The sequence below is a fragment of the Chanodichthys erythropterus genome, chromosome 4 (genome assembly GCF_024489055.1).
Source record: "Chanodichthys erythropterus isolate Z2021 chromosome 4, ASM2448905v1, whole genome shotgun sequence".
Lineage (NCBI taxonomy): Eukaryota > Metazoa > Chordata > Actinopteri > Cypriniformes > Xenocyprididae > Chanodichthys > Chanodichthys erythropterus.
The window spans coordinates 33,609,292-33,634,613 of NC_090224.1; the positions used below are offsets into that span (position 1 = coordinate 33,609,292).

A 25,322-nucleotide genomic window follows, 5' to 3' on the forward strand; every position below is an offset into this window, starting at 1 on the left:
TTGGAATTCACTATAATTTATAATACATTTTATTTTAAAACCTAAAAAAAAATGTTGTTGTTTTGTAAACAGGGAATAGTGTCCTTATCTTTTGACCATCATCACATAGAGTAGCAGCATTTATTAGTCTTTTATTATATGCTTTTAAATCATTGTAGAAGCCTGAATCTGGCAGGACTAGTATCATTTTGTGATGATGAACAGCTCAAAAAGATTAAGGGGTATGAGGCTGTAAAAGCAGACTGAGCTTACCTTCTTGATGACGTTTAATGTCCCCGACTGCCTGTGTAGTCCCTTTCAGCCACTTGTTAGCAACCACCTTTTTCAAGACACATAACAGCTTAAAAAAAAATCACAAGTGGGGTAATACGGATGCATTTTATGTGGTAGAATAAAACGTGAAACTGTCTTGAGTTTGCGTTCACCACAGACCTTATTTCAGCCATTTAACCAAATCCCTTTAAAAAAAAAAAACAAACAAAAAAAACATTTTGGGCCGATGGAACCGGAAGTGCTAAAATGCTAACTCACTTCAACATTTTGGCCTACAGAGTGAACAAACAAAGTGTCATACCTGCACCACTCTATAGAGTACCTCAGAGATAACGTGTTTTTTGTAAGCAAATAAATATTTTCACATTTTGATCTATGACATAAAACACACCCGCTTGTGATTTTTTTAAACTTTTACTGTGTCTTAAAAAGGGCGGTTGCAAACAAATTACTAAAAGGGACTACTTCCTTTGGCGGGGGCTTTAGACGTCATCATGACAAACAGCATATTTGGACAGCATTTCTCATGAAAAAGTGGATAAGTATTCATACACAGCGCAGATCATAATCAGCGAGCATGTTTTTAAATAAAGTTGTTTTCTAAATAAAGTTTGAGGAAGTTTGGTGGTGGTGACCTTAATCTGCGACCATGCTGTAGTCCATTTATAGCTATGGTTTATAGCCTATGTTAGCTTTTTATATTTTACGACTTTATTTAGGCTTAAAAATTAGAAGAAGAAAAAATGTGTTAACTTGTAAAGATAATCTTGTTAGACAAAAAGTGTAAGTGTCATAACCCTTTGCCAAAGCTTATTTTTTGCGATTTTCCAAAAGTCGGGACTGTGCGCCACTACAGTTGGCCTACAAAAACACGTCATCTCTGAGGTACTCTATGGACCACAGATTTATTGACCAGAGTGACGGCCATGAATCTCCGCCTCTTTTACATATATGCAGAGGTCGAGGGGTGTGGTGAAATGTTTGTGTGGAGAGACCAGCATCTATAAACTTCACTCTCTGCTTAGGTAAGATGGTTCGCCACAAACTTTTTATTGACACAAATATCACTCCATTATCGTTTGGCACAGGCACGAGTCCTAGTTGTTTTTCCGAGTCTGACTGGAATCGTTTTATTTTTCCGTATGTTTTCTTCTTGTCAGAGCTTTAACAAGTCGATTTCTCAAATACACCGGTTACACACCGCAGTAAAGATAGTTTGCGGTTTAGAATATATATATTTCTTTTGTTTATAAATTCACAGTGCGCTGTCTTAGACATGTGAATAATATCGCATCATGTCATTCTTCGTGATTTATGAATTCAGTGAAATCGCGACTCTTCATATGATAAGCCATGGGTCCAAGACGGAGGTGAAGTTAGTTTAATGTTTAACATTCGTTAGACATTCGGTTTTCAATGCACATTTCATGTTTTCATCTCAAACCAACTCAGTTACATAAACAAATGATCTTTGCATAGCACAAGCCTAATATCTACAACAAAATGCTATGCATAATTTTAGATGTGATGGAAATCTAATTATTCTATCATCTGCATCTGCCTTAAATCTGACAGTTGTGCATCATCATGGCTAAACGTGTTGCTGTGATTGGTGGAGGAGCCTCTGGGCTGACCTGCATCAAATGCTGCCTGGATGAAGGCCTGGAGCCAGTGTGTTTTGAGACCAGTGATGACATTGGAGGTCTTTGGAGGTTTAAGGTGAGATATGTCTGTAAGATCAGGCCCACTGAAGTTGTACAAATAAAGAAAAGAAGGGGGCCAAGCACTGAACCCTGAGGGACACTTTATTGCAGACCATCAATAAACAAGATGCTGTGAGAAACTGATCCATTTTTGCTTCTTGTTTTTGCATTTTAGGAAAATCCTGATCCTGATCGTGCTAGCATTTATCACTCTTTGATTATCAACACTTCAAAGGAGATGATGTGCTACAGTGATTTCCCCATCCCTGCCCACTTCCCAAACTACATGCACAACTCCCTGATCATGGACTACTTCCGAATGTACGCTGAGCACTTCCAGCTCAAACGGCACATCCATTTCCAGGTCTGGCTTGAACGCTTATGTGAACTATGAACTTCATATTTATCTTATGTTTTTGGGGATTCAAAGGTTCACAAATTCATGTTTTGTGTTTCTCAGACAAAAGTCCTTCATGTTACACCAAGGCCAGACTTCCCTCACTCTGGACAGTGGGATGTAGAGATAGAGTCCAAGGATGGTCTGAGAGAGAAGCAGGTGTTTGATGCTGTGATGGTCTGCACCGGTCACCACTGTCACCCTCACCTCCCTCTAAAGGACTTTCCAGGTGCATTACATGTGATGAATAATCAAAGAGTCTATGAGCAAAGTGCACCAACACAAAGTCAATAAAAGCCAATCTGGGACACTCATACTAAACTTTAGTTGTACAAGAGTCATTAGGCCTAATCACAGCTCTTGTACAACTGTTGTAGCATTAAGCAGAAGTAAATATATATATGCAGTGCCTTGCAAAAGTATTCATACCCACTGAACTTTTCCACATTTGTTACAACAACAAACAAAAATGTATTTTATGGGGATTTTATGTGATAGACCAACACAAAGTGGCACATAATTGTAAAGAGGAAGGAATGTGATAAATGGTATCCAAAATGTTTTTTTACAAATACATCTCTGAAAAGTGTGGCGTGCATTTGTATTCTCCACGAGTCACTACTTTGTAGAACCACCTTTTGCTGCAATTACAGCTGCAAGTCTTTTGAGGTAGGTCTCTACCAGCTTTGCACATCTAGAGAGTAAAATTTTTGCCCATTCTTCCCTGCAAAATAGCTCAAGCTCACTCAGATTGGATGGAGAGCATTTGTGAACAGCAATTTTCAAGGCTTGCCACAGATTCTCAACTGGATTTAGGTCTGGACTTTGACTGGGCCATTCCAACACATGAATATGCTTTAATCTAAACCATTACATATTGTAGCTCTGGCTGTATGGGTCATTGTCCTGCTGGAAGGTGAACCTCCACCCCAGTCTCAAGTCTTTTGCAGACTCTAACAGGTTTTCATCTAAGATTGCCCGGTGTTTGACTCCATCCAACTTCCCATCAACTCTGACCAGCTTCCCTGTCCCTGCTGAAGAAAAGCATCCCCAAAACAAGATACTGGCACCACCACGGTGGCCACGGTTGTGTGTTCAGGGTGATATGCAGTGTTAGGTTTCCGCCACACATAGTATTTTGCATTTAGGCCAAAAAGTTCAATTTTGGTCTCATCTGACCAGAGCACCTTCTTCCACGTTTGCTGCATCCTCCACATGGCTTGTCGCAAACTGCAAACGGGACTTCTTATGGCTTTCTTTCATCAATGGCTTTCTTCAGGCCATATTTGTGGAGTGCATGACTAATAGTTCTCCTGAGCTGTGGATCTCTGCAGCTCCTCCAGAGTTACCACAGGCCTTTTGGCTGCTTCTCTGATTAATGCTCTCCTTGCCCGACCTGTCAGTTTAGGCGGACGGCCATGTCTTGGTAGGTTTTCAGTTGTGCCATACTCTTTCCATTTTCGGATGATGGATTGTACAGTGCTCCGTGAGGTGTTCAAGGCTTGGGGAATTGATTTATAACCTAACCCTGCTTTAAACTTCTCCACAACTTTATTTCTGACCTGTCTGGTGTGTTCTTTGGTCTTCATGATGTTGTTTGTTCACTAATGTCTCTAACAAACATTTGAGAGCTTCACAGAACAGCTGTATTTATACTGAGATTAAATTACACACAGGTGGACTTTATTAAATAAATTAGGTCACTTTTGAAGGTAATTGGTTCCTCTGGATGTTAGTTAGGGTTATCGGAGTAAAGGGGGCTGAATACAAATGCATGCCACACTTTTCAGATATTTATTTGTAAACATAATTTTCCTTCCATTTCACAATTATGTGCCACTTTGTTGGTTCAGTGGGTGTGAATACTTTTGCAAGGCACTGTACTTGCTATTTTAAAATGGTTAACTGTTCAAATCCTCTTTTTAGGAATAGACACATTTAAGGGGAAATACTTCCACAGCCGTGACTACAAAACCCCTGAAGAATGGCGAGGGAAGAGGGTAGTTGTGATTGGCATTGGGAACTCTGGAGGAGATATTGCTGTAGAGCTCAGCAGAATGGCCAAACAGGTAATATGCCACAACTACAGTATAAATGATTATAGTGTATGAATTATTATACTCCTATTAAAGCCCCTGTATTCCACATTGTTTCCCTTTCTTACTTTACTTTAATTCCAGGTTTATCTGAGCACCCGAAAGGGATCTTGGATACTAAATCGTGTTGGAGACAATGGTCTTCCATCAGATATGATGTTTAAAAACAGAATGCGTGGTTGGATTATTCAAATTTTGCCTATTGGATTTATCAACAGTGTGAGAGAGAAACAACTTAATAAACGGTTTGACCACAAGCTCTATGGGCTCCAGCCTGCGCACAGGTACTCTGAACACTGGAATGAAATTGTATTTGCTGCAATTCAACTTTTCATAGTGTACTATATAATGTCCGTTGTTTATTTCCCAGAGTTTTCAGCCAACATCCCATGGACAATGATGATTTACCAAACCGGATCCTCTCCGGTACCGTCTCAGTCAAGCCGAATGTACAAGAGTTTCGTGGATCAAGTGTGGTTTTTGAGGATGGCACAGTTGAGGATGACATTGATCTGGTGGTGTTTGCCACAGGCTACACTTTCTCATTCCCCTTCCTGTCTTCACATGTAATTCCTGTCTCAAAGAACAAGGTATCCCTGTACAAATACATGTATCCCCCAGCACTAGAGCACCCAACTTTAGCCGTGATTGGTCTGGTCCAGCCTCTGGGAGCCATTATGCCCATCTCTGAGATGCAAGCGCGCTGGGCCACACGTGTTTTTAAAGGTATCAAATCATAATTCTGATTCTTGATACATATTCATGGTCATATTCATACAATTCAAAACAACAAAGCTGTACTCATACTATTATTTAAGATTTCTATCTACTAAAATGTTGTTTTTCATGAGCATTTTCACTCTGACAATTAAAGGATCAGTTCATTTTAAAATGTAAATTACCTGAAGATTTCTTTAAATCCTCAAACCTTCCTAGGTGTATATGACTTTCTTTTTTCTGATGAACACAATCAGATTTATATTAATAAGTATCCTGACACATTCGAGTTTTATAATGGAGGTGAACAGGACCAACGAGTATGAAGCTCAAGAAAGTGCATCCATCCATCATAAACGTTCTCCGCACGGGTGTTAATAAAGGCCTTCTGAAGTGAAGCAATGCATTTGTGTAAGAAAAATGTCCATATTTTACAAGTTATAGATTAGAATATCACCTTCCGTATTCAACTTACAAAAAGCATAACTGACACTTTTTTTTTTCATAAGTTCAGTATGGAAGGTGGTCTGGCAGAAGCTTCATAAGGCCTTTATTAACCCCCCGAAGCCGAGTGGAGAACGTTTATGATGGATGGATACACCGTAGTCAACCAGATCCGGGCCGTATCCAGTTGAGATCGAGGACCTGCACCTTGACACGACCACAGCGCAGCCCTGAAGTATCAGCAGAGATTGAGTCAACTAGATCATCCACTGTGAAGGCCTCATCAACACGACAACCAGTGGCACAGTTCCTCAACAAACTGTCCATACCGGCGTGATGAATATGATCCTCAACTGGATGGAACTGGAATAAATACTTTGAATATTGTGATCCTATCGGACTTATGATAGCTACCTGAATCGTAACAAAGCACTTTTCGCCAGAGGAGAACTGACCCCCCCGACTAAGCCTGGTTTCTACCAGTTTTTTTTTTCCTACATTTTAACACCTATTTGCCACCTGATGTCACCTGTTGGAGTTTGGGTTCCTTGCCGCTGTCGCCTTTCGCTTGCTTAGTTGGGGACACTTGACATTTGATATTCAACAGTGCTTTGCATCTGCCTGCATTGACACCATTTTCTTTAAGAGCTGCTGTGCAGCCAAAATTATATAACACTTATTATTGTAAAGCTGCTTTGACACAATCTACATTGTAAAAAGCGCTATATAAATAAAGGTGACTTGACTTTCTTGAGCTTAATACTCATTGGTCCCATTCACTTCCATTATAAAGCTTGAATGCGTCAGGATATTTATTAATATAACTCTGATTGTGTTTATCAGAAAGAAGAAAGTAACATACACCTAGGATGGCTTGAGGGTGAGTAAATCTTGGAGTAATTTTCATTTCAAAGTGAACTAATCCTTTAAGCAAAGTATTTTGACAATTAGACAATGACTTTTGTCTTTTGTTCTTGTCTTGGTCCTTTTGGACTGGTTCTGAAAGTTACAGTATGATGACGTACTTAAAAATATTTTTCAGGATATTCTTATTTTTTCTGATTATTCTTTCTGAACATGTGAGAACATTAAGTATAGAGTGTTTTTGTACATAACAAACTGTGATATGCTCACTAGGACTGTGTAAACTGCCTCCAATAAGTGCAATGATGAAGGACATTAAAGCAAAAGAGGAAGCAATGGCTCAAAGGTTCTCCACACTTCATCTCACATGACTTTATAACACAGCATTTACATAATTTCTACAGTTATGTAAAAATATCATTTTTTTCTTAATCACACTGTCATGCAGGTATGTGGCCACCCAGAGACACACCATCCAGGTGGACTACATCCCCTACATGGATGAGTTGGCTAAACAAGTGGGTGTCCGTCCTTCTATCCTGAAGCTGCTCCTGACAGACCCTAGACTGGCTCTGAACATCATCTTTGGGCCCTGCACCCCGTACCAGTTTCGCTTACACGGACCGGGCCAATGGGAAGGTGCGCGTCAGGCCATCCTGACTCAGTGGGATCGAGTCACCGAGCCTCTGAAAACACGCTGTGCACCGGAACCACAGTCACAACGCTCCTCTCATTCACTCATATTATCAGTGTCAGTAGCAGCGCTGCTGTCTGCTCTGTATTACAGCAGGGCCAGTCTGCACACGCTCATAGCAGACCCTTCATCACTCCTGGACACGATCAGGGCTCTTGTACCAGTGACTAAACAGTGATCATGAAATATATATCAGACAAACTTAAAATACTTTTTATGAGATCTAATATCATAACAAGTGTGCTTCAATTAGGGTAAACTGTAGTCAAGATCATGAAAATGTTATAATTGACACATTACTTGTATAAAATACTTGATACTGAATCACAAAGTGCCTTAAGATTTGAAACACAGTTTGTTTATAATGAACATTTAATTTCATTGTAAAATAATTGATTTTATGTGAAGTTTTATATGTAATTATGTTGCACTATCGTATAACTCTTTTGTTGTGTTAAAATTCCATGTAATAATGTTCAAGGGTCAAGAGCTCAACTAAAGCAATCACTGACCACCAGAATGGTCTCAACTGCTGCAGTTTTTAGCATGTCTGTTTAGCATGTTAATTTACTCAAATATGTTGATATTGAAAAACATGTTGATATTTAAAACAATGTAGTTATAATATTAATGATATAAATAATTTGCTCCTCTGAGAAATTTACATTCACTCTCAAAAATTTTATAGAAATTTACATTCATTCACAAAACTTAAGTGTTTTTATGATTGTTTTTTAGGAATTGCACTACTTGACATTTTACAACCTGAACTAACCTTGCCTTGTCATTAAATAGCCAAATTATCTTATATTTTAGTATACTTATTGACCTTGACACACAGTCCTTTTTCTATAATGACAAAATTATATTAAATAAAATCTACTTCAGGTATTGATACATTCCCAATGACAGTAATTCACAGTTGGGAATATAAGAACCCTGATTCTTACTTTGGGAAAAGAGAGTTGTGATCGTTGGGAATTCTGGTGGAGACATAGCCGTGGAGCTCAGCCGAGTGTGTGAGAAGGTGTCTAATGTGTTTTCCAATATATTTTTTACAGATATTTTCTCAAGTTTTAGAGTCTCTGCAGTGTCAGAATCGGCATATAAATGAAGGGGATGCATCCCACCAATAAACATATTAGTAATTGAGTAGTACGTGTTCATTTTATGACCCAATTGACTCTTCACATTAAATAATAAATATTATTGCAATGTTCTGGCAGCTAAAGGAAAAAAAATTCAAAAGAGGGAAAATATGTAGAGAGCAATGGATTACAATAGAATCAAAAGGTATATAACCAAACACTACTAAACAATTAAATTAGGATATATTAACAAGTATCACTATATCAAAGTAAGACCACTGACTAATTCATTCATTCAGTAAATTGGCTATTGTAACATGTGGGAGCAAGAAAATTGGCAGAACGAATAATATTAATAATGTGATTTAAAAAGGATAAGGTGCTATAGTGTTTCCCATAGGATTTTATGAGACTGTGGTGGGCAGACATCGGTTCCTCTAGGGGGATCCAGGGGCATGCCCCCCGGAGGTAAATTTTGTAAATTTTGTAAATTTTTAATTTAAATGCATGAATCTGGTGCATTCTGAGAGCAGTGAAGTGACTATATCAATGAAGAAATTTGTTCTCTTGTAAACAATTTTGTGCTCTAATAGTAATTTATTTACTGGTGATGGTAGAGCACATTCACATACACAGCATGTAGTAGGCTAAATGATAGTTCATAAGTGGTCAAACATGTAGAGTACACATTTAAACCATTAAAATATGTAGCAAAAGAGGTTACCTTTGTTGAATTAATTTATTAGTGAGAGCCTGCATCTGTATTTGTGGAACTAATGGTCACTCTTTGATTTGTTAACCAATCCAGAATGCACTAAACATAGGCTACTACTTCATTATGGAGAAAAATAACAAATGAATAAAAATATATATTCATAAGCTGACCAATAAATAAATAAATAAATTGGTAAACTAGGTGAGTGTATAATTCAGCAGCAAAAAGTATGCTAGCCTAATTCTTGGAAGAAGGGAAAAAAAAAAAAAAAAAAAAACTTTGCACAGTAATTTTATAAATCCAATAAAAGTTTAAAATTACTATTTGTATTCTTATGAAATGAAAAAACGATTTATATTAGATTTATATGTAAATAATTATATGTATTTATATTACTGTAAGATTAAAACACAATGTATTGTGCAGCTTTTTAATGGAGCAACAAGATATGATAGATACGACATTCGCAAGTTGAGTGTGCGGTCATATATCCCTTTTTTATACACATTTGAATTCATCTCTTTTGACTGGCACCTCAGACAGTAGTGCGTTTGTTTTCTTTTTTCTAAAATTAGATACGACAGAACAAAATAGGCTATTAATAATCTTTCAGTGTGCAAAACCATGATAATATGAAACGCTTCAAAACAGCAGAAAAAAAAAAAAAAAAAAAAAAAAAACCCGCTTATGCGCATCTCGGGTGCAGAATGATGTGCTTGAAGCAATATCGATTCAGTGCGCGCAGTTCCGCTGCGCATTGAAAAGTTCACGGTACAAAGATAATCCCTGTGTATATCTGCATCTAGCAGTTTATTAATCGTGTTAAATTCCAGTTATTGTGCGTGTGACGCAAATTCGTAGTCCTTGTGCGATCTAACAGACATACTGTAGCTGGTGACATCGTTCAGAAACAACAATAAACTCCAGCAAACTCCTGCATAAAGTCGTTTTATGCAAATCCACAGCCCTTTATCTACATATCAAGTAACGTTATAATAACGGGAATATATCATATTGTAGAGTTTTACCGTGCTGACTGTCGTTACCGAACACGACGCGCTGTTTGAGTGCTGGATGATTGACAGCTGCAGCGGAGGAAGACGAGTTTCTGACCGTTAACTTATCGATGTACATATTCTTGTCCCTCACATGAAGCTATGGAATGGCTTAAGGTGACTTGAATATAGTGCACGAAAACTTAATTGGTGCTAGTCTGCTTATTTTGCACAATGACTCCCACTTTTGCCATAAGAGCGCAATTATCAGACGGTAAAACCTAATTTCCGTTTCATTTTGAGACTGAGGCGGGACAAATTAGAATGTGGCGGGCCGCCACAGTCTAGTAAATGTATGGGAAACACTAGGACGACACCCACACGTTTTACCTGAAGATGGAAACTACTGATGGTCAAGGACAGTTTTCATCTATATCTGATTTGGTCACAGATTTTTGCTTGATTAGACTTTGTGCCTACAAAACGATCTTCAGTTTTATCACTATTTAGTTTAAAGAAATTAAATGAAAACCAGTTTTTAATTTCAGCTAGACAGCTTGATAGAGAAAGTGAAGGAACTTTCTGAAAAATGTCCAAGTGGCAGTAAATAAATAATAAATAGAAGAAGCTCCAAGACTGAACCTTGGGGAACACCAGCGGTAACATGCGATAGCTCAGATAATTTTTGAGTTAGACAAACTAAGTGCGTACTTCTGAAGACATGATTATGAGCTTGTTGCATTCAAGTACTTTGTAGAGAAAGAGCGGGAATCATGGAATTGGATTTTTATTAGGAATTTCTATTTATTGGGAAAATCGTATTTAAGCCAAAATTATATTTTGCACCCCATTCATTGACAGCCATAGAAACATTCACTGTGCTATCTAGATAATCAGCTTGCTGATGTATTTAGTTCAAATACATGCTATTTTCAATGTGTATAAAACATACAATACTATTATTCATATGTGTAAATATGCAGTACTTCAATGACAAAACAATGTGATGTAGCTGTTGTGGAAAAAACTAATAATGAATACCAGTCACAGCAGCAATCATTCTCCCCACTGCCATGTTTAAAGTTTGTGGCCCGCCCAACTCGGTGTCACGGAATAATAAGACGGATGCAAATGCAAATACAATCTCATTTATTGAGCTTCACTCCAACACAGAAACACAAGACTCAATGGGCGGGCAGCAGGAGAGAGGTGATCACAGGGACTTTGATGGGCCGTGTAACAGATGAAATGAGGTGGTGAAACCGGTCCGTGGTAGTGCAGATCAGTGGAAGTCCGTGGTAAGTATAATCCAGTGTGGCAGCATGAGAACAGGAACACGAAGACACAAAGAACTCCAATCGCAGACAAGACTCACGAGGAACACGAGGGAAAACACATGCGGGACTTCAAACAACGATCTGACAACAAGAGACAAAAGACAGGGCATTAAGTAGGCTGAGGTGATAAGAAACAGCTGCCGCTGATCAGACAATCAGCGGCGACGCCCACACGAACAGATACGTGACAAACCACACACACACAAGACAACAGAATGAGACCATGACAGTACCCCCCCTCCTAAGAACGCCTCACGGCGTTCCCAGGAGCACCTACCTGTCGATTGTAATCATCGATAAGGGTGTGATCCAGAATGTCCCTAGCAGGAACCCAACTTCTCTCCTCTGGACCGTTACCTTCCCAGTCCACCAAGTATTGGAATCCGCGTCCCCTCCTTCTCGAGTCCAGAATACGATTAACTGGGTTCCCCGTCTACGAGTCGCGGCGGTGGGGGAACCGGAGTCGGCGGATTAAAGTGTGAATGAAACACAGGTTTAATTTTGGACACATGGAAAGCGGGATGAATTCTCCTGTATGCTGGAGGAAGTTTGAGGCGGACTGCCTAATGATGACTAATGATCTTGGTGACAGGAAATGGGCCAATAAATTTAGGAGCAAGATTATTAGAGACGGAGCGGAGAGGAATGTTCTTGGTAGAAAGCCACACTTTTTGACCCACGACGTATACGGGAGGCCTCGACCGGTGGCGATCGGTCTTAGCCTTGGTGCGCGCCCCCACCCGGAGTAGAGTCTCGCGGGCTCTATTCCAGGTGCGGCGGCACCTCTGAACGAAAGCGTGAGCGGAGGGGATCGCAACTTCGGATTCCATACTGGGAAAAATAGGTGGCTGGTAACCTAAACTACATTCGAACGGCGAGAGGCCCGTGGAAGACACTGGTAACGAATTATGTGCGTACTCAATCATAGAGAGTTGCTGGCTCCAGGAGGAAGGATTCTTGGAGACCAAACTTCGCAACGCTCTTTCCAGATCTTGGTTGGCTCTCTCGGTTTGACCATTGCTCTGAGGATGAAACCCCGAGGAAAGACTGACCGTCGCCCCCAGAAACTTACAAAATTCTTGCCAAAATTTGGACACAAATTGGTGACCCCTGTCGGAGACCACGTCCATCTGGAGGCCATGTAACTGAAAGATCTGATCTACGACAGTTACCGCTGTCTCCTTAGCAGAGGGTAATTTGGGCAAAGGGATGAAATGAGTCGTCTTCAAGAATCGGTCCACTACGGTCAAAACGACCGTGTTACCCTGGGAGGGTGGGAGGGCGGTGACAAAATCGGGTTTGATGTTTTTTGAACCCAGGGACGAGAGAGAAAAGTCAAAACGTCCGAAAAAATGTGCCCACCGAGCCTGCCTGGAGTTGAGTCTTTTAGCAGATCTGATATATTCTAAGTTCTTGTGATCAGTCCAAACGATAAAGGGTACCCCCGAACCCTCCAACCAATGATGCCATTCTTCCAACACTAACTTGACTGCCAGCAACTCTCTGTTACCAATGTCGTAATTGCGTTCGGCTGGAGATAAGCGATGAGAATAAAACGCGCAAGGGTGCATCTTATCGTCTGTGGAAGAACGCTGAGATAGAACTGCACCTACCCCCACCTCTGACGCATCGACCTCCACCACGAACTGACGTGTGGAATCAGGGGCAATCAGAATGGGAGCCGAAACAAAGCGGCTTTTCAGTTTGGAGAACGCAGCCTGGGCTGCGTTAGACCACCTGAACACCATTCTGGGGGAGGTCAAGGCGGTCAGAGGCACGGCTAGTTGGCTGAAATTGCGAATAAACCGCCGGTAGAAATTGGCAAACCCCAGGAACCTCTGTAGGGCCTTAAGGGAATCTGGAGTTGGCCAATCCACCACAGCCTTAACCTTGTCAGGGTCCATGCGAACTCCCTCAGACGAGACGATGTACCCTAAAAAAGAAACAGACTGTGCATGAAACTCGCATTTCTCCACCTTGACAAAAAGCCCATTCTCTAGCAGTCGTTGAAGCACTCGCCTGACATGTTGAACATGTTCCTGGAGAGACGAGGAAAAAATCAATATGTCGTCCAGGTAGACATATATGAACTGGTCAACCATATCTCTCAACACGTCTTTGACGAGTGCTTGGAAGACCGCCGGGGAGTTGGACAGCCCGAAGGGCATGACCAAGTATTCAAAGTGCCCCCTGGGGGTGTTAAAGGCGGTCTTCCATTCATCCCCCTTCCTGATGCGGACAAAATGATAAGCGTTACGTAAATCCAGTTTTGTGAAAACGGATGCTCCCTGCAACCTCTCGAAGGCTGAAGACATCAACGGCAAAGGGTAGGTATTCTTTACCGTGATGTTATTCAGCCCCCGGTAGTCAATACAAGGTCGCAAGGAACCAACCTTCTTCCCCACAAAAAAGAACCCCGCCCCCGCTGGAGAAGAGGAAGGACGGATGAATCCCGCTGCTAGAGAATCAGAAATGTATTTCTCCATGGCCTCCCTCTCAGGAACAGAAAGAGAGTATAATTTGCCTTTAGGCGGAGACTTACCGGGCACTAAATCTATAGCACAGTCATAGGGACGATGCGGAGGGAGAGAAGCAGCCCAGGACTTACTGAACACCTCCTTCAGGTCCAGGTACTCCACAGGCACGTTTGACAAATCTGCTGCCTTCTCCTGTAACACAGAAACAGAAACAGACGGACAAGCAGACACAAGACAAGACTCATGACACTGAGTGCTCTATTCCAGAATGGTGTGCTGCTGCCAGTCCACCTTGGGATTGTGCTGGGTGAGCCATGGGTGTCCGAGAACAATGGTGCTAGTGGTGAGTCCATGAAAAGGAAATGAATGCGTTCAGTGTGGTTGTCAACAGTAATCTGTTTAGTGAGTGGAACAGTGGATAAATGAAACTTGAGTGCAAACTGAGTGTCCATGAAATTACCTTCTGCTCCTGAATCCAGCAAGGCTTGACAGGTGACTGAGTGATTGGCCCATCTAAGTCTTACCGGAAGGAGAGTGGATGGAGAGGACTTTTCCGCGGAGATCCCGCCCGATAGTAGCCTCGTCTTTACTACCTGGTTCGGTCTTTTAACGGGCACGTATTCAGGAAGTGCCCGGAACCACCGCAGTATATACACAGTCCTTGGGACCTCCGCCACTCTCTCTCTCTCCTCCCGGGAAAGCCGAGCTCTCCCAACCTGCATGGGCTCCGGATCGAAAGCGGGACTGACCGTGTCTCTCACGCCGACTGTCCGAACCTCCTACCCACTAGCTCCACCGTCCGGCCGGGAGAGGCCCTCTAAACGATTGAGCCGGGAATCCACCCGTAGCGCCAGTTTGATGAGGCCGTTGAGATCCGGTGGTAGGTCCAAAGCGTAGATCTCCTTGTGGACACGGTCAGCCAGCCCATGCAGGAAGACGTCCCACTGCGCCTCCTCGTTCCATCGGCACTCCACCTCGAGGGTGCGGAACTCGATCGAATACTCGGCAACAGTGCGACGACCTTGTTTAAGTTCCGTGAGTTGGCGAGCCGCTTCCTTGCCCGCGACCGCACGGCCGAAGACCCTCTTCATTTCCGCGGCGAGTGCCTGGAACGAGGAACAGCAGGGATCCCGATTCTCCCACACCGCCGTTCCCCATAAAGCTGCCTGTCCCGTGAGCAGGGTGAGCACGAATGCCACCTTGGTCTCCTCTCTCTCAAAGGTGCGAGGCTGAAGAGAGAAATGCATGGAACAACGATTAAGAAAGGCTCTGCAGAAATTCGGCTCACCCGAGTATGGTTGAGGGACAGGCAGTCAAGGCTCAGGATGGTCTCCTCGATCCGGTGGTGAGGGGGGAACCGGTGGCGTGGGTGGCGCAGTGGGGTTGCGTAGTACTTGTAGCTGCTGAGAGAGCTCGGACACCTGTGTCACCAGGGCTTGTACAGCACGGCTGGTGGATGAGATGCTCTCCTGCTGCTGATCCATCCGTGAAATACTGTGGTTGATGAATTCAGTCAGCGCCGCTGAACTTGCTGCATCCATGATGATCAGATCGTTCTGTCACGGAATAATAAGACGGATGCAAATGCAAGTACAATCTCATTTATTGAGCTTCACTCCAACACAGAAACACAAGACTCAATGGGCGGGCAGCAGGAGAGAGGTGATCACAGGGACTTCGATGGGCCGTGTAACAGATGAGATGAGGTGGTGAAACCGGTCCGTGTAGTGCAGATCAGTGGAAGTCCGTGGTGAGTATAATCCAGTGTGGCAGCGTGAGAACAGGAACACGAAGACACAAAGAACTCCAATCGCAGACAAGACTCACGAGGAACACGAGGGAAAACACATGCGGGACTCCAACCAACGATCTGACAACAAGAGACGAAAGACAGGGCATTAAGTAGGCTGAGGTGATGAGAAACAGCTGCCGCTGATCAGACAATCAGCGGCGACGCCCACACGAACAGTTACGTGACAAACCACACGCACACAAGACAACAGAATGAAACAGCGGATCAGCAACCGTGACACTCGGAAACTTGAGTATCAAAATTAGCTCAGAGTTTCCCAGTGGTAAATATGACTTGAGAGGGTGTTCATGTCCAATTTTAGCTAGAAAACATATTTACAATAATTCCCATTGCAAGTGAAGGCTGCATTACAAGCTTAACATGATTACAAGATAACAAGACACACCTGGAGGAGACAATCAAGTAGAACACAACATGAAAAACAACAAAAGGACTTCAAAGATGGCAGACAAAACAGGAAACATTAAGTATAACAAAAGTTCAGGGACAAATGCAGAGAACATATGACAGCTATCAGCTAATAAATACCAGAGAAAAAAATCCTCCTGAGGGACCCTGCTGTGGGACTGAGGGTTTTCTTCAGCCCCTGTTCTCCCTACCAGTTTCGGGTAAGCGGGCCAGGGCACTGGAGAGGTGCCCGTCAGGCTATTCTTACCCAATGGATGTGTGTGGCCAAACCCATGAAGACACGGCCCATTCCTGAACCTTCATCCTTCAGTTTGTTCTTTTGGCTGGGCCTGTCAGGAGGGGCTGCTGTGATTTTAGCCATTATGGCAATGCACAATTCCTGAGAATCAAATCTGTTTCTTGTATCTCAAACATAGGCGTAATTTGCAGTTGGGACAGGTGGGACATGTCCCCACCTCTTTTTGAAAGGGTCGATATTGTCCCCACCACTTTTTGAAACATCTCGCAGCACAGATATCTAATACAAAAGAGACACCTCTAGTTGATTATCAATTTGTATAAATAATAGGCGATCTGGCACTGTGTTGTTTTTGAAATCATGTTGAGTGCTCATCGCTGTTAGCAGAGGCGCGATACCCAGATAGCAGACCAACTTTGAATCAATGTTAATGCATTAACCAAATTATCATTGAATCAATGTTGAAATTTAAGTTGATTTTTCATCAGGTTTGCACCCTGAAATAATGTTATTTCAATGATGAAAAATTGATCAACATGGTTGTAAAATCAATGTTTTTTCAACCTTAATTAAATCACCTATTTAACATTGAATTAACGTGGAAACAATATCAAATTAATCTTGCTTTATGTACAGCAAGATTCTAAGCCAGTTAAATGTCTATTTCTACTCATTTCAATCAGAGACAGTGTAAGGGCTGCAGTTAACAATTCACAACTTCCTTCAATTTATATACACATGTATTTATTTATAACCACAACAGGAATTAACATCACGTTCAGGAAAAACAAGTGACTGTAAAAATGGCATTTCGTGGTGACAAACAAATAGACCTATTTTCACAGACAGGGCTTAGGCTAAGCCAGGACCAGACCTTAGTTCAATTATTTAAGTAGCTTTTATAGACAAAAAGTATGTCCTTATTCAATAAATTGATACTCTGACGAACTCAGGGATTTCCACCACGAGCAATGCCTGCAAGCTAATCAGGAGCATAACGGAGCCAGTTTTGCAGAAACAGCAAATACCAACTTTGAGGCCTCCTTTTTTTCCAGCCCTGACATGTTGTTATAAGGCATCTAAAGCAGGGGTTCTTAACCTTTTGCAACTCATGGCCCACCAATGACTGTTTAAAAGCATTCCGAGGACCAGCTTTCCAAATATGATAGTATGAACAAAGAAAACAGAAAATTCAACAAGTACAATGGTATACTCCACTGTTAATCTGTTATGCCACTGTAGTAGACTAGGTCAAATCATAGATGAAAACTGTCCTTGCATTAAAAAAAAAAAAAGACTTGGCAGGTTTACTCAGTAACTTTAACCATTTATTCTTGTAACAGGGCAGGTAGGAACAATGACTGGTTCAGACACACAAGGGGAACACTCTTTTAACAAATTAATTAATAATAAAATCCATGCTAAAATACCTGTAACATTCTCTCTATTCATTTACAGAAGTTCATTCACCCCAATTTACGTAATTTATCAAATACTATTAGTGATATGAACATGACTTTATATATAGGGTGCGATTTGTGAAAAAACAGAGGGTAGGATGTTTTGAAAAAAATATAAAAATTTTACATACACGTATACCGGTCCGCACCCCTCGACACAGGAGCGGCGCCAGAGAATTTTGAAGCAGGAGATGAGGGGGTGCTAGATCATTGACAAGGGGATCTGGGCAATTAGTTGCAAATATGCGCAAAAACGTGTTATTTTTATATAAATAATAAAATAAATATGAGGAAAACTCACCCCCTCTAATTTTAAGAGCACTTGTTATGACTCAGAAAAAAATAGACTTGTTAGACCACAAAGGTGATGTTTAATTTTAATTTCCTTCAAAGATTAAAGGATTTAAAATAAATTGTATTATAAATGATAATGAATTCCAAGAATTAGGTTAAAGTGCAAATGCAAAACAGAGCTACTCAAAATGTGAATCTGGGATGTCAATGAGATACAAGAAACAGATTTGACAGGGGTAACTGTAGAGAGATAGCAGAGTTCAAAATGGGTATTGATTAACTGTCAAACCAAACTCTGTTTGGAATTACCATCAAGGTAAATAAATAATTACCTCTTTAAATTTGCTTTTATGTGCTTTTAAGTTTTATATACAGATGAATTGGTAAAAAAAAAAAAAAAAAAAAAAAAAGAAACATTGAAAGTGTAAATTGTCTGGCTGTCATTGCAGGCCTCACTGAGCCATCTGATTTCATAAAAAATATCTTAATTTGTGTTCTGAAGATGAACAAAGGTGTGGAACGGCATGAGGGTGAGTAATTAATGACGGAAATTTCATGTTTGGGTGAACTAACCCTTTAAATGTAATGACTATGACATGTAACATGCTTGTTCTGTTTGTCATTGAGTTTTGGTTTTCCCCTGAGTATTTTTAAGTTTAAAAATTAAAGTCTTTTTTTTTTCTTTTTTCGTTTACTCCTTCATCTGTGCTTTATTACAGCCACATTGTGACATGACCCTTTTCACAGAGTTTATTTACATATACCATTCAAAGCTCACCAAGATCAAAAATACTGTAAAATTTATATATATTCTCCATTTATCTTTACTCTTCTATGTCACATGATCCTTTAGAAATCATTCTAATATGCTGATTTGCTGCTCAAGTAACATTTATTATTATCAATGGTGAAAATGGTCATGCTGCTTAGATTTTTATAGAAACATACATTTGTTTCAGGATCCTTTGATGAATACAAAGTATAACAGTATTAATTTAAAATAGATATTTTTTAACAACACAAATCAATTTATCATTTCTTTCTTCCTTCAAAAAACAAAACAAAAAAATCTTACCCCAAACTTTTGAACAGTGTACATTATTTAGTGTATTTATGTAACTGTACTTTGTTATATTACCCTGTGATTGGCTTTTTAGACATCTCCAGAATTATTACATTTAATAACATAAACCATTAAAGCCAAAAAGGAGTACAAATTAGAGGTATCTCTTCTACTACAAGGATGAATGTGATTTTTTGGTAACACTTTACAATACGGTTCATTATTAACATTAGTTAACTACATTAGTTAACATGAACTAATAATGAACTGCACTTATACAGCATTTATTAATCTTTGTTAATGTTAATTTCAACATTTACTAATACATTATTAAACGCTTGTTAACATTAGTTAATGCACTGTGAACTAACATGAACAAAGAATGAACAACTGTATTCTCTTTAACTAACACTAACGAAGATTAGTAAATACAGTAACAAATGTATTGCTCATTGTTAGTTCATGTTAGTTAATCCATTAACTAATGTTTAACAAATGAACCGTGTAAAGTGTTACCGATTTTTTTTTCCTCTGGTAATTATGTTCTGTGTTTGTCCCTGAACATTTGTTATACATCATGTTTCCTGTTCTGTCATCTTTGTAGTTCTTCATGTTGTGTTCCACTTGATTGTCTCCTCCAGGTCTGTCTTATCTTGTTAGGTTTGTAATGCTGCCTTCACATGCTATCAGAATTATTGTAAATATATCTGCATTTTCTAGCTAAAAATTGGACATGAACACCCTCTCAAGTCATATTTACCACTGGGAAACTCTGAGCTAATTTTATACTCAAGTTCCCGAGTTGGGTGGGCCACAAACTTTAAAGGTGCCCTAGAACTTTTTTTTAAAAAGATGTAATATAAGTCTAAGGTGTCCCTGAATGTGTCTGTATGAAATGTGTTTTAATTAATTTTTTTAACTGCCTATTTTGGGGCATAATTAGAAATGAGCCGATTCAGGGTGTGTGGCCCTTTAAATCTGGTGCTCCACGCCCCAAGAGCTCGCGCTTGCCTTAAACAACATTAAAAAAACTTCAAACAACTAATATAACCCTCAAAATGGATCTTTACAAAGTGTTCGTCATGCAGCATGTCTAATCGCGTAAGTACAGTGTTTATTTTGATGTTTACATTTGATTCTGATTGAGTTTGATAGTGCTCCGTGGCTAACGGCTAATGCTACACTGTTGGAGAGATTTATAAAGAATGAAGTTGTGTTTATGCATTATACAGACTGCAAGTGTTTAAAAATGAAAATAGTGATGGCTCTTGTCTCCGTGCATACAGTAAGAAACGATGGTAACTTTAACCACATTTAACAGTACATTAGCAACATGCTAACGAAACATTTAAAAAAGACAATTTACAAATATCACTCAAAATATCATGTTATCATGAATCATGTCAGTTATTATTGCTCCATCTGCCATTTTTTGCTATTGTCCTTGCTTGCTTACCTAGTCTGTTGATTCAGCTCTGCACAGATCCAGATGTTCTGTCCTTGTACGATTTTCCCAATAAATAGAAATTCCTAATAAAAATCCAATTCCAGGATTCCTGTTCTTTCTCTACAAAGTACTGAATGCAACAAGCTCATAATCATGTCTTCAGAAGTACGTACTTAGTTTGTCTAACTCAAAAATTATCTGAGCTATCGCATATCAGATTCTTCTATTATTTATTTACTGCCAACTGAACATATTTTCAGAAAGTTCCTTCACTTTCTCTATCAAGCTGTCTAGCTGAAATTAAAAAATAATAATTAAATTTAATTTCTTTAAACTTAATAGTAATAAAACTGAAGTTCGTTTTGTAGGCACAAAGTCTAATCAAGTCTAACAAAAATCTGTGACTATTGACCAGTCAGTATTTTTTTAATCTTCAGGTAAAAAGTCTGGGTGTCGTCCTTGATAGCACCTTATCCTTTTTAAATCACATTAATAATATTATTCGTTCTGCCAATTTTCTTGCTCCCACATGTTACAATAGCCAATTTACTGAATGAATTAGTCAGTGGTCTTACTTTGATATAGTGATACTTGTTAATATATCCTAATTTAATTGTTTAGTAGTGTTTGATTATATACCTTTTGATTCTATTGTAATCCATTGCTCTCTACATTTTTTCCCTCTTTTGAATTATTTTCCTTTAGCTGTCAGAACATTGCAATAATATTTATTATTTAATGTGAATCAATTGGGTCATAAAATGAACAAGTTACTCAGTCACTAATTTGTTTATTGGTGGGATGCATTCCCTTCATTTATATGCTGATTATGATCGTGCTGAGACTAGTAGTTGTAGAGTATGTAGTTGTAGAGTTACTTATAGTTAGTAGAATTAATCGAATGAAAAGAATATATTGCTTGAGGGGACGCAATAGAATTGAGAAGACATACATTTTTTGGTGGGGGTGGGGGTCACTGAAGTTTTGTGAATGAATATAAATTTCTCAGGGATCCCAAAAGTTTTGAGGGTTTTCTCTGTGGGGTGCAAATGTTTTGTTAATGAATGTACATTTCTATAAAAGTTTTGAGAACAAATGTAAATTTCTCAGGGAAATGTACAAATTTTGAGAATGTAAATTTCTCAGAGGGCTGCAAAAGATTTGAAAGCAAATGTAAACAAATGTCTCAGGGGAACAGATCATTTATATAATTAATATTATATCATAATTACATTGTTTTAAATATCGACATGTTTTTCAATATCAAGATATTTGAGTAAATTAACATGCTAAACAGACATGCTAAAAACTGCAGCAGTTGAGAGTGATGCACCATTAATACATTGAATTTTAACATAAAAGTGTTCGATAGTGCAACAATTACATACAAAACTGCACATAAGATCAATTATTTTACAGTGAAGTTAAATGTTCATTATACACAAATGTTAAGACACTTTGTGATTCAGTATTAAGTATTTTATATTAGTAATGTGTCAATTATAACATTTTCATGATGTTGACTACAGTTTACCCTAATTGAAGCACACTTCTTATGATATTAGATCTCAAATAAAGTATGTAAAGTTTCTGATATATATTTCATGATCACTGTTTAGTCACTGGTACAAGAGCCCTGATCGTGTCCAGGAGTGATGAAGGGTCTGCTATGAGCGTGTGCAGACTGGCCCTGCTGTAATACAGAGCAGACAGCAGCGCTGCTACTGACACTGATAATATGAGTGAATGAAAGGAGCGTTGTGACTGTGGCTCCGGTGCACAGCGTGTTTTCAGAGGCTCTGTGACTCGATCCCACTGAGTCAGGATGGCTTGACGCGCACCTTCCCATTGGCCCGGTCCGTGTAAGCGAAACTGGTACGGGGTGCAGGGCCCAAAGATGATGTTCAGAGCCAGTCTAGGGTCTGTCAGGAGCAGCTTCAGGATAGAAGGACGGACACCCACTTGTTTAGCCAACTCATCCATGTAGGGGATGTAGTCCACCTGGATGCTGCGTTTCTGGGCGGCCACAAACCTGCATGAAAGTGTGATTAAAGGGTTAGTTCACCCAAAAATGAAAATTCTTTCATTTATTACTTACCCTCATGCCATTCCACACCCGTTCTTTTATCTTCGGAACACAAATTAAGATATTTTGAAATCCGTAAGATAAGTTGAAATCCGATGTCTCTGTGAGGCCTCCATAGGGAGCAATGACATTTCCTCTCTCAAGATCCATAAAGGTAGTAAAAACATATTTAAATGGTTTTTAGCACTCCAAAAATATTCTTGTCGCTTTATAATATTTAAATCGGTTCATGTGAGCACATTGGTTCAATATTAATATGTTTTTAGTACCTTTATGGATCTTGAGAGAGGAAATGACATTGTTTCCTATGGAGGCCTCACGGAGCCATCAGATTTTAACTAAAATATCTCAATTTGTGTTCCGAAGATTAACAAAGGTCTTATGGGTGTGAAACGGCATGAGGGTAAGTAATAAATGACAGAATTTTCATTTTTGGGTGAACTAACCCTTTAAGAGTCATCAAGATATACTGAAATGACATTTCTATATAACTGTAGAAACTGTTTAAATGCTGTGTTATAAAGTCATGTGAGATGAAGTGTGGAAAACCTTTGAGCCATTGCTTCCTCTTTTGCTTTAATGTCCTTCATCATTGCACTCATTGGAGGCAGTTTGCACAGCCCTAGTGAGCATATCACAGTTTGTTATGTACAAAAACACTATACTTAATGTATAGTACATGTGGAGTACGAATATGATGGATTGGTGTACTTTCTTGAGCTTCATACTTGAGTTCATACTCCAGTTCACTTCCAATCTAAAGTTCAAATATGTCAGGATACTTATTAATACAACTCAGATTGTGTTCAACAGAAAGAAGAAAGTCATGTACATCTAGGAAGGTTTGAGGTTAAATAAATCTTGGGGTAATTTTTATTTTAAAGTGAAGTGATCCTTTAATTAAATGTCAGAGGGAAAAAAAGCTCATGAAAAACAACATTTTAAGAGACAGAAATCGTCTTGGGTTACGAGTGTAACCCTTGTTCCCTGAGTAAGGGAACGAGACGCTACGTCAGTGACGTGATGGGAATCCTCTGCATTTTTGTGTTCGTGAAGCACTATTGTATCCAACCAATGAGAGAGAACGTGACGTCAGAGGCGAGCGACGTTGCGGACCGGAACCTATAAAGCATGCCCAGAAACAAAGAACGCTAGCTTCTGTGATATGTCTGAAGTAAGCGCTCCAGGCATGCTGGAGGTACGGCAACGTGACGTAGCGTCTCGTTCCCTTACTCAGGGAACAAGGGTTACACTCGTAACCCAAGACGTTCCCTTTTGTGGGAACTATCGACGCTACGTTAGTGACGTGATGGGAACGCTGTCCCCACTACGCCGTGCCTCTGAGTGCCTGGCTGCTATCTTGTAACACCAAAGCACCCGGAGTACAACTCACATTAAGATTATAAAATCTGATGAAGGTGTGCTGGGATGACCATCCAGCAGCGCCACAAATATCCGCCAAGGAATCTCCTGACATGTGAGCTCTTGAAGCAGCCATACCTCTTGTTGAGTGTGCCCTAACATCCAAGGGGCACGGACGCCCCAGGGCTTTATACGTCAATGAGATGGCCTCAACCACCCATTTACTCATCCTCTGCTTAGACGCTGGGCCCCCTCGACTCGGGGACCCATAACATACAAATAGTTGGTCTGATTTTCTCCACAGGGCAGCTCTGTGAACATAAGCGTCCAATGCCCTCACAGGACACAGCAGATTAAGTTTTTCCTGATCCGGATTAGTGAACGGAGGGGGATAAAAAGCCTCCAAAACGATAGGACCTGGGACCCTAGTGGGGACCTTAGGAATGTAACCAGGCCTTGTATGTAGAAAGGCCTTAACCATGCCATTTAATGTGGAGTGAGTTAAGCCTTCTGAAAGCTTTTCTTGAAGGAAGTGAAGCACATAGCTGACAGATGAGTGGACCTATGATGACTACACCATGTAGCGAAAACCTTCCACTTATACATATAAAGCTTCCTTGTAGATGGAGCTCTGGACTGAAGGATGGTCTCCACAACCTCGGTTGGAAGACCAGATTCTATGAGCCTTGCCCCCTCAGAGGCCAGGCCCACAGTTTCCACATTTCTGGACGGGGATGTAAAATCATGCCGCCCGCTTGGAGCAGGAGATCCTGTCTGACTGGAAGCTCCAGAGGAGAGCCGTGAAGAAGCGATACTAGGTCCGCAAACCATATTCTTGTTGGCCAGAAAGGAGCCACCAATATCAGGTCTACCCCTTCCTGACGGACTTTGTCCAGAACTCCCGGGAGCAGAGAGACTGGGGGAAAAGCATACAGACGTCGCCTCGGCCACGTCTGTATCATGGCATCCAACCCCAGAGGAGCTGGGTGCCTCAGAGAGTACCACAGAGGGCATTGAGTTGACTCCTCTGTGGCAAAGAGTGAAGCTTCCATTCCCCTGGACTTGCGCTCTGCCTCGACAGAGCGTCTGCCCCTATATTCAAATACCCCGGAATATACGCCGCCCTTAGCGAGAGTAATTTCCCTTGGGTCCACAGGAGGATGTGACTGACCAGTTTGCATAGTGGACGAGACCGCAGTCCCCCTTGGTGATTTATGTAAGAGACCACCGTAGTGTTGTCTGTCTGAACCAACACATGGTGGCCCCTCAGGTCGGGGAGGAAGTGCTTCAGAGCCTGAAACACTGCCAGCATCTCCAGCCGATTTATGTGCCAGGAGAGCTGGTGTACCTC

At 40.5% G+C, this 25,322-nt stretch overlaps 2 protein-coding genes across 7 annotated transcripts in view; one reads left to right on the plus strand and one right to left on the minus strand.

Moving 5' to 3' along the window:
* The first annotated feature begins 1,163 nt into the window (after positions 1–1,163).
* Positions 1,164–8,312, plus strand: LOC137019385 (flavin-containing monooxygenase 5-like). Of its 6 annotated transcripts, none has more exons than XR_010895008.1 (10): positions 1,164–1,298; positions 1,849–1,992; positions 2,152–2,340; positions 2,437–2,602; positions 4,300–4,442; positions 4,554–4,753; positions 4,840–5,195; positions 5,406–5,597; positions 5,696–6,366; positions 6,474–6,738. XR_010895008.1 is itself a non-coding variant. In XM_067384787.1 (9 exons), exons 2-9 carry the CDS (start codon positions 1,861–1,863, stop codon positions 7,364–7,366), a joined length of 1,683 nt encoding a protein of 560 aa, XP_067240888.1. In that variant the 5' UTR covers positions 1,164–1,298; positions 1,849–1,860; the 3' UTR covers positions 7,367–8,312. The 6 variants fall into 6 exon arrangements, 3 of the variants coding, with proteins under 3 accessions (XP_067240888.1, XP_067240890.1, XP_067240889.1); XR_010895007.1 differs by having other exon boundaries at positions 5,701–6,366; XR_010895006.1 differs by having other exon boundaries at positions 5,406–6,366.
* A 13,803-nt stretch (positions 8,313–22,115) lies between these two features.
* Positions 22,116–25,322, minus strand: part of LOC137018743 (flavin-containing monooxygenase 5-like) — a 29,146-nt gene continuing 25,939 nt past the window's right edge. Inside the window, exons 8-9 of the mRNA XM_067383458.1 lie at positions 23,159–23,231; positions 22,116–22,555 (exon numbers count right to left, since the gene is read on the minus strand). Coding sequence (XP_067239559.1) covers positions 22,132–22,555; positions 23,159–23,231 — 497 coding nt within the window. The 3' untranslated portion in view covers positions 22,116–22,131. The remainder of the gene's footprint in view (positions 22,556–23,158; positions 23,232–25,322) is intronic.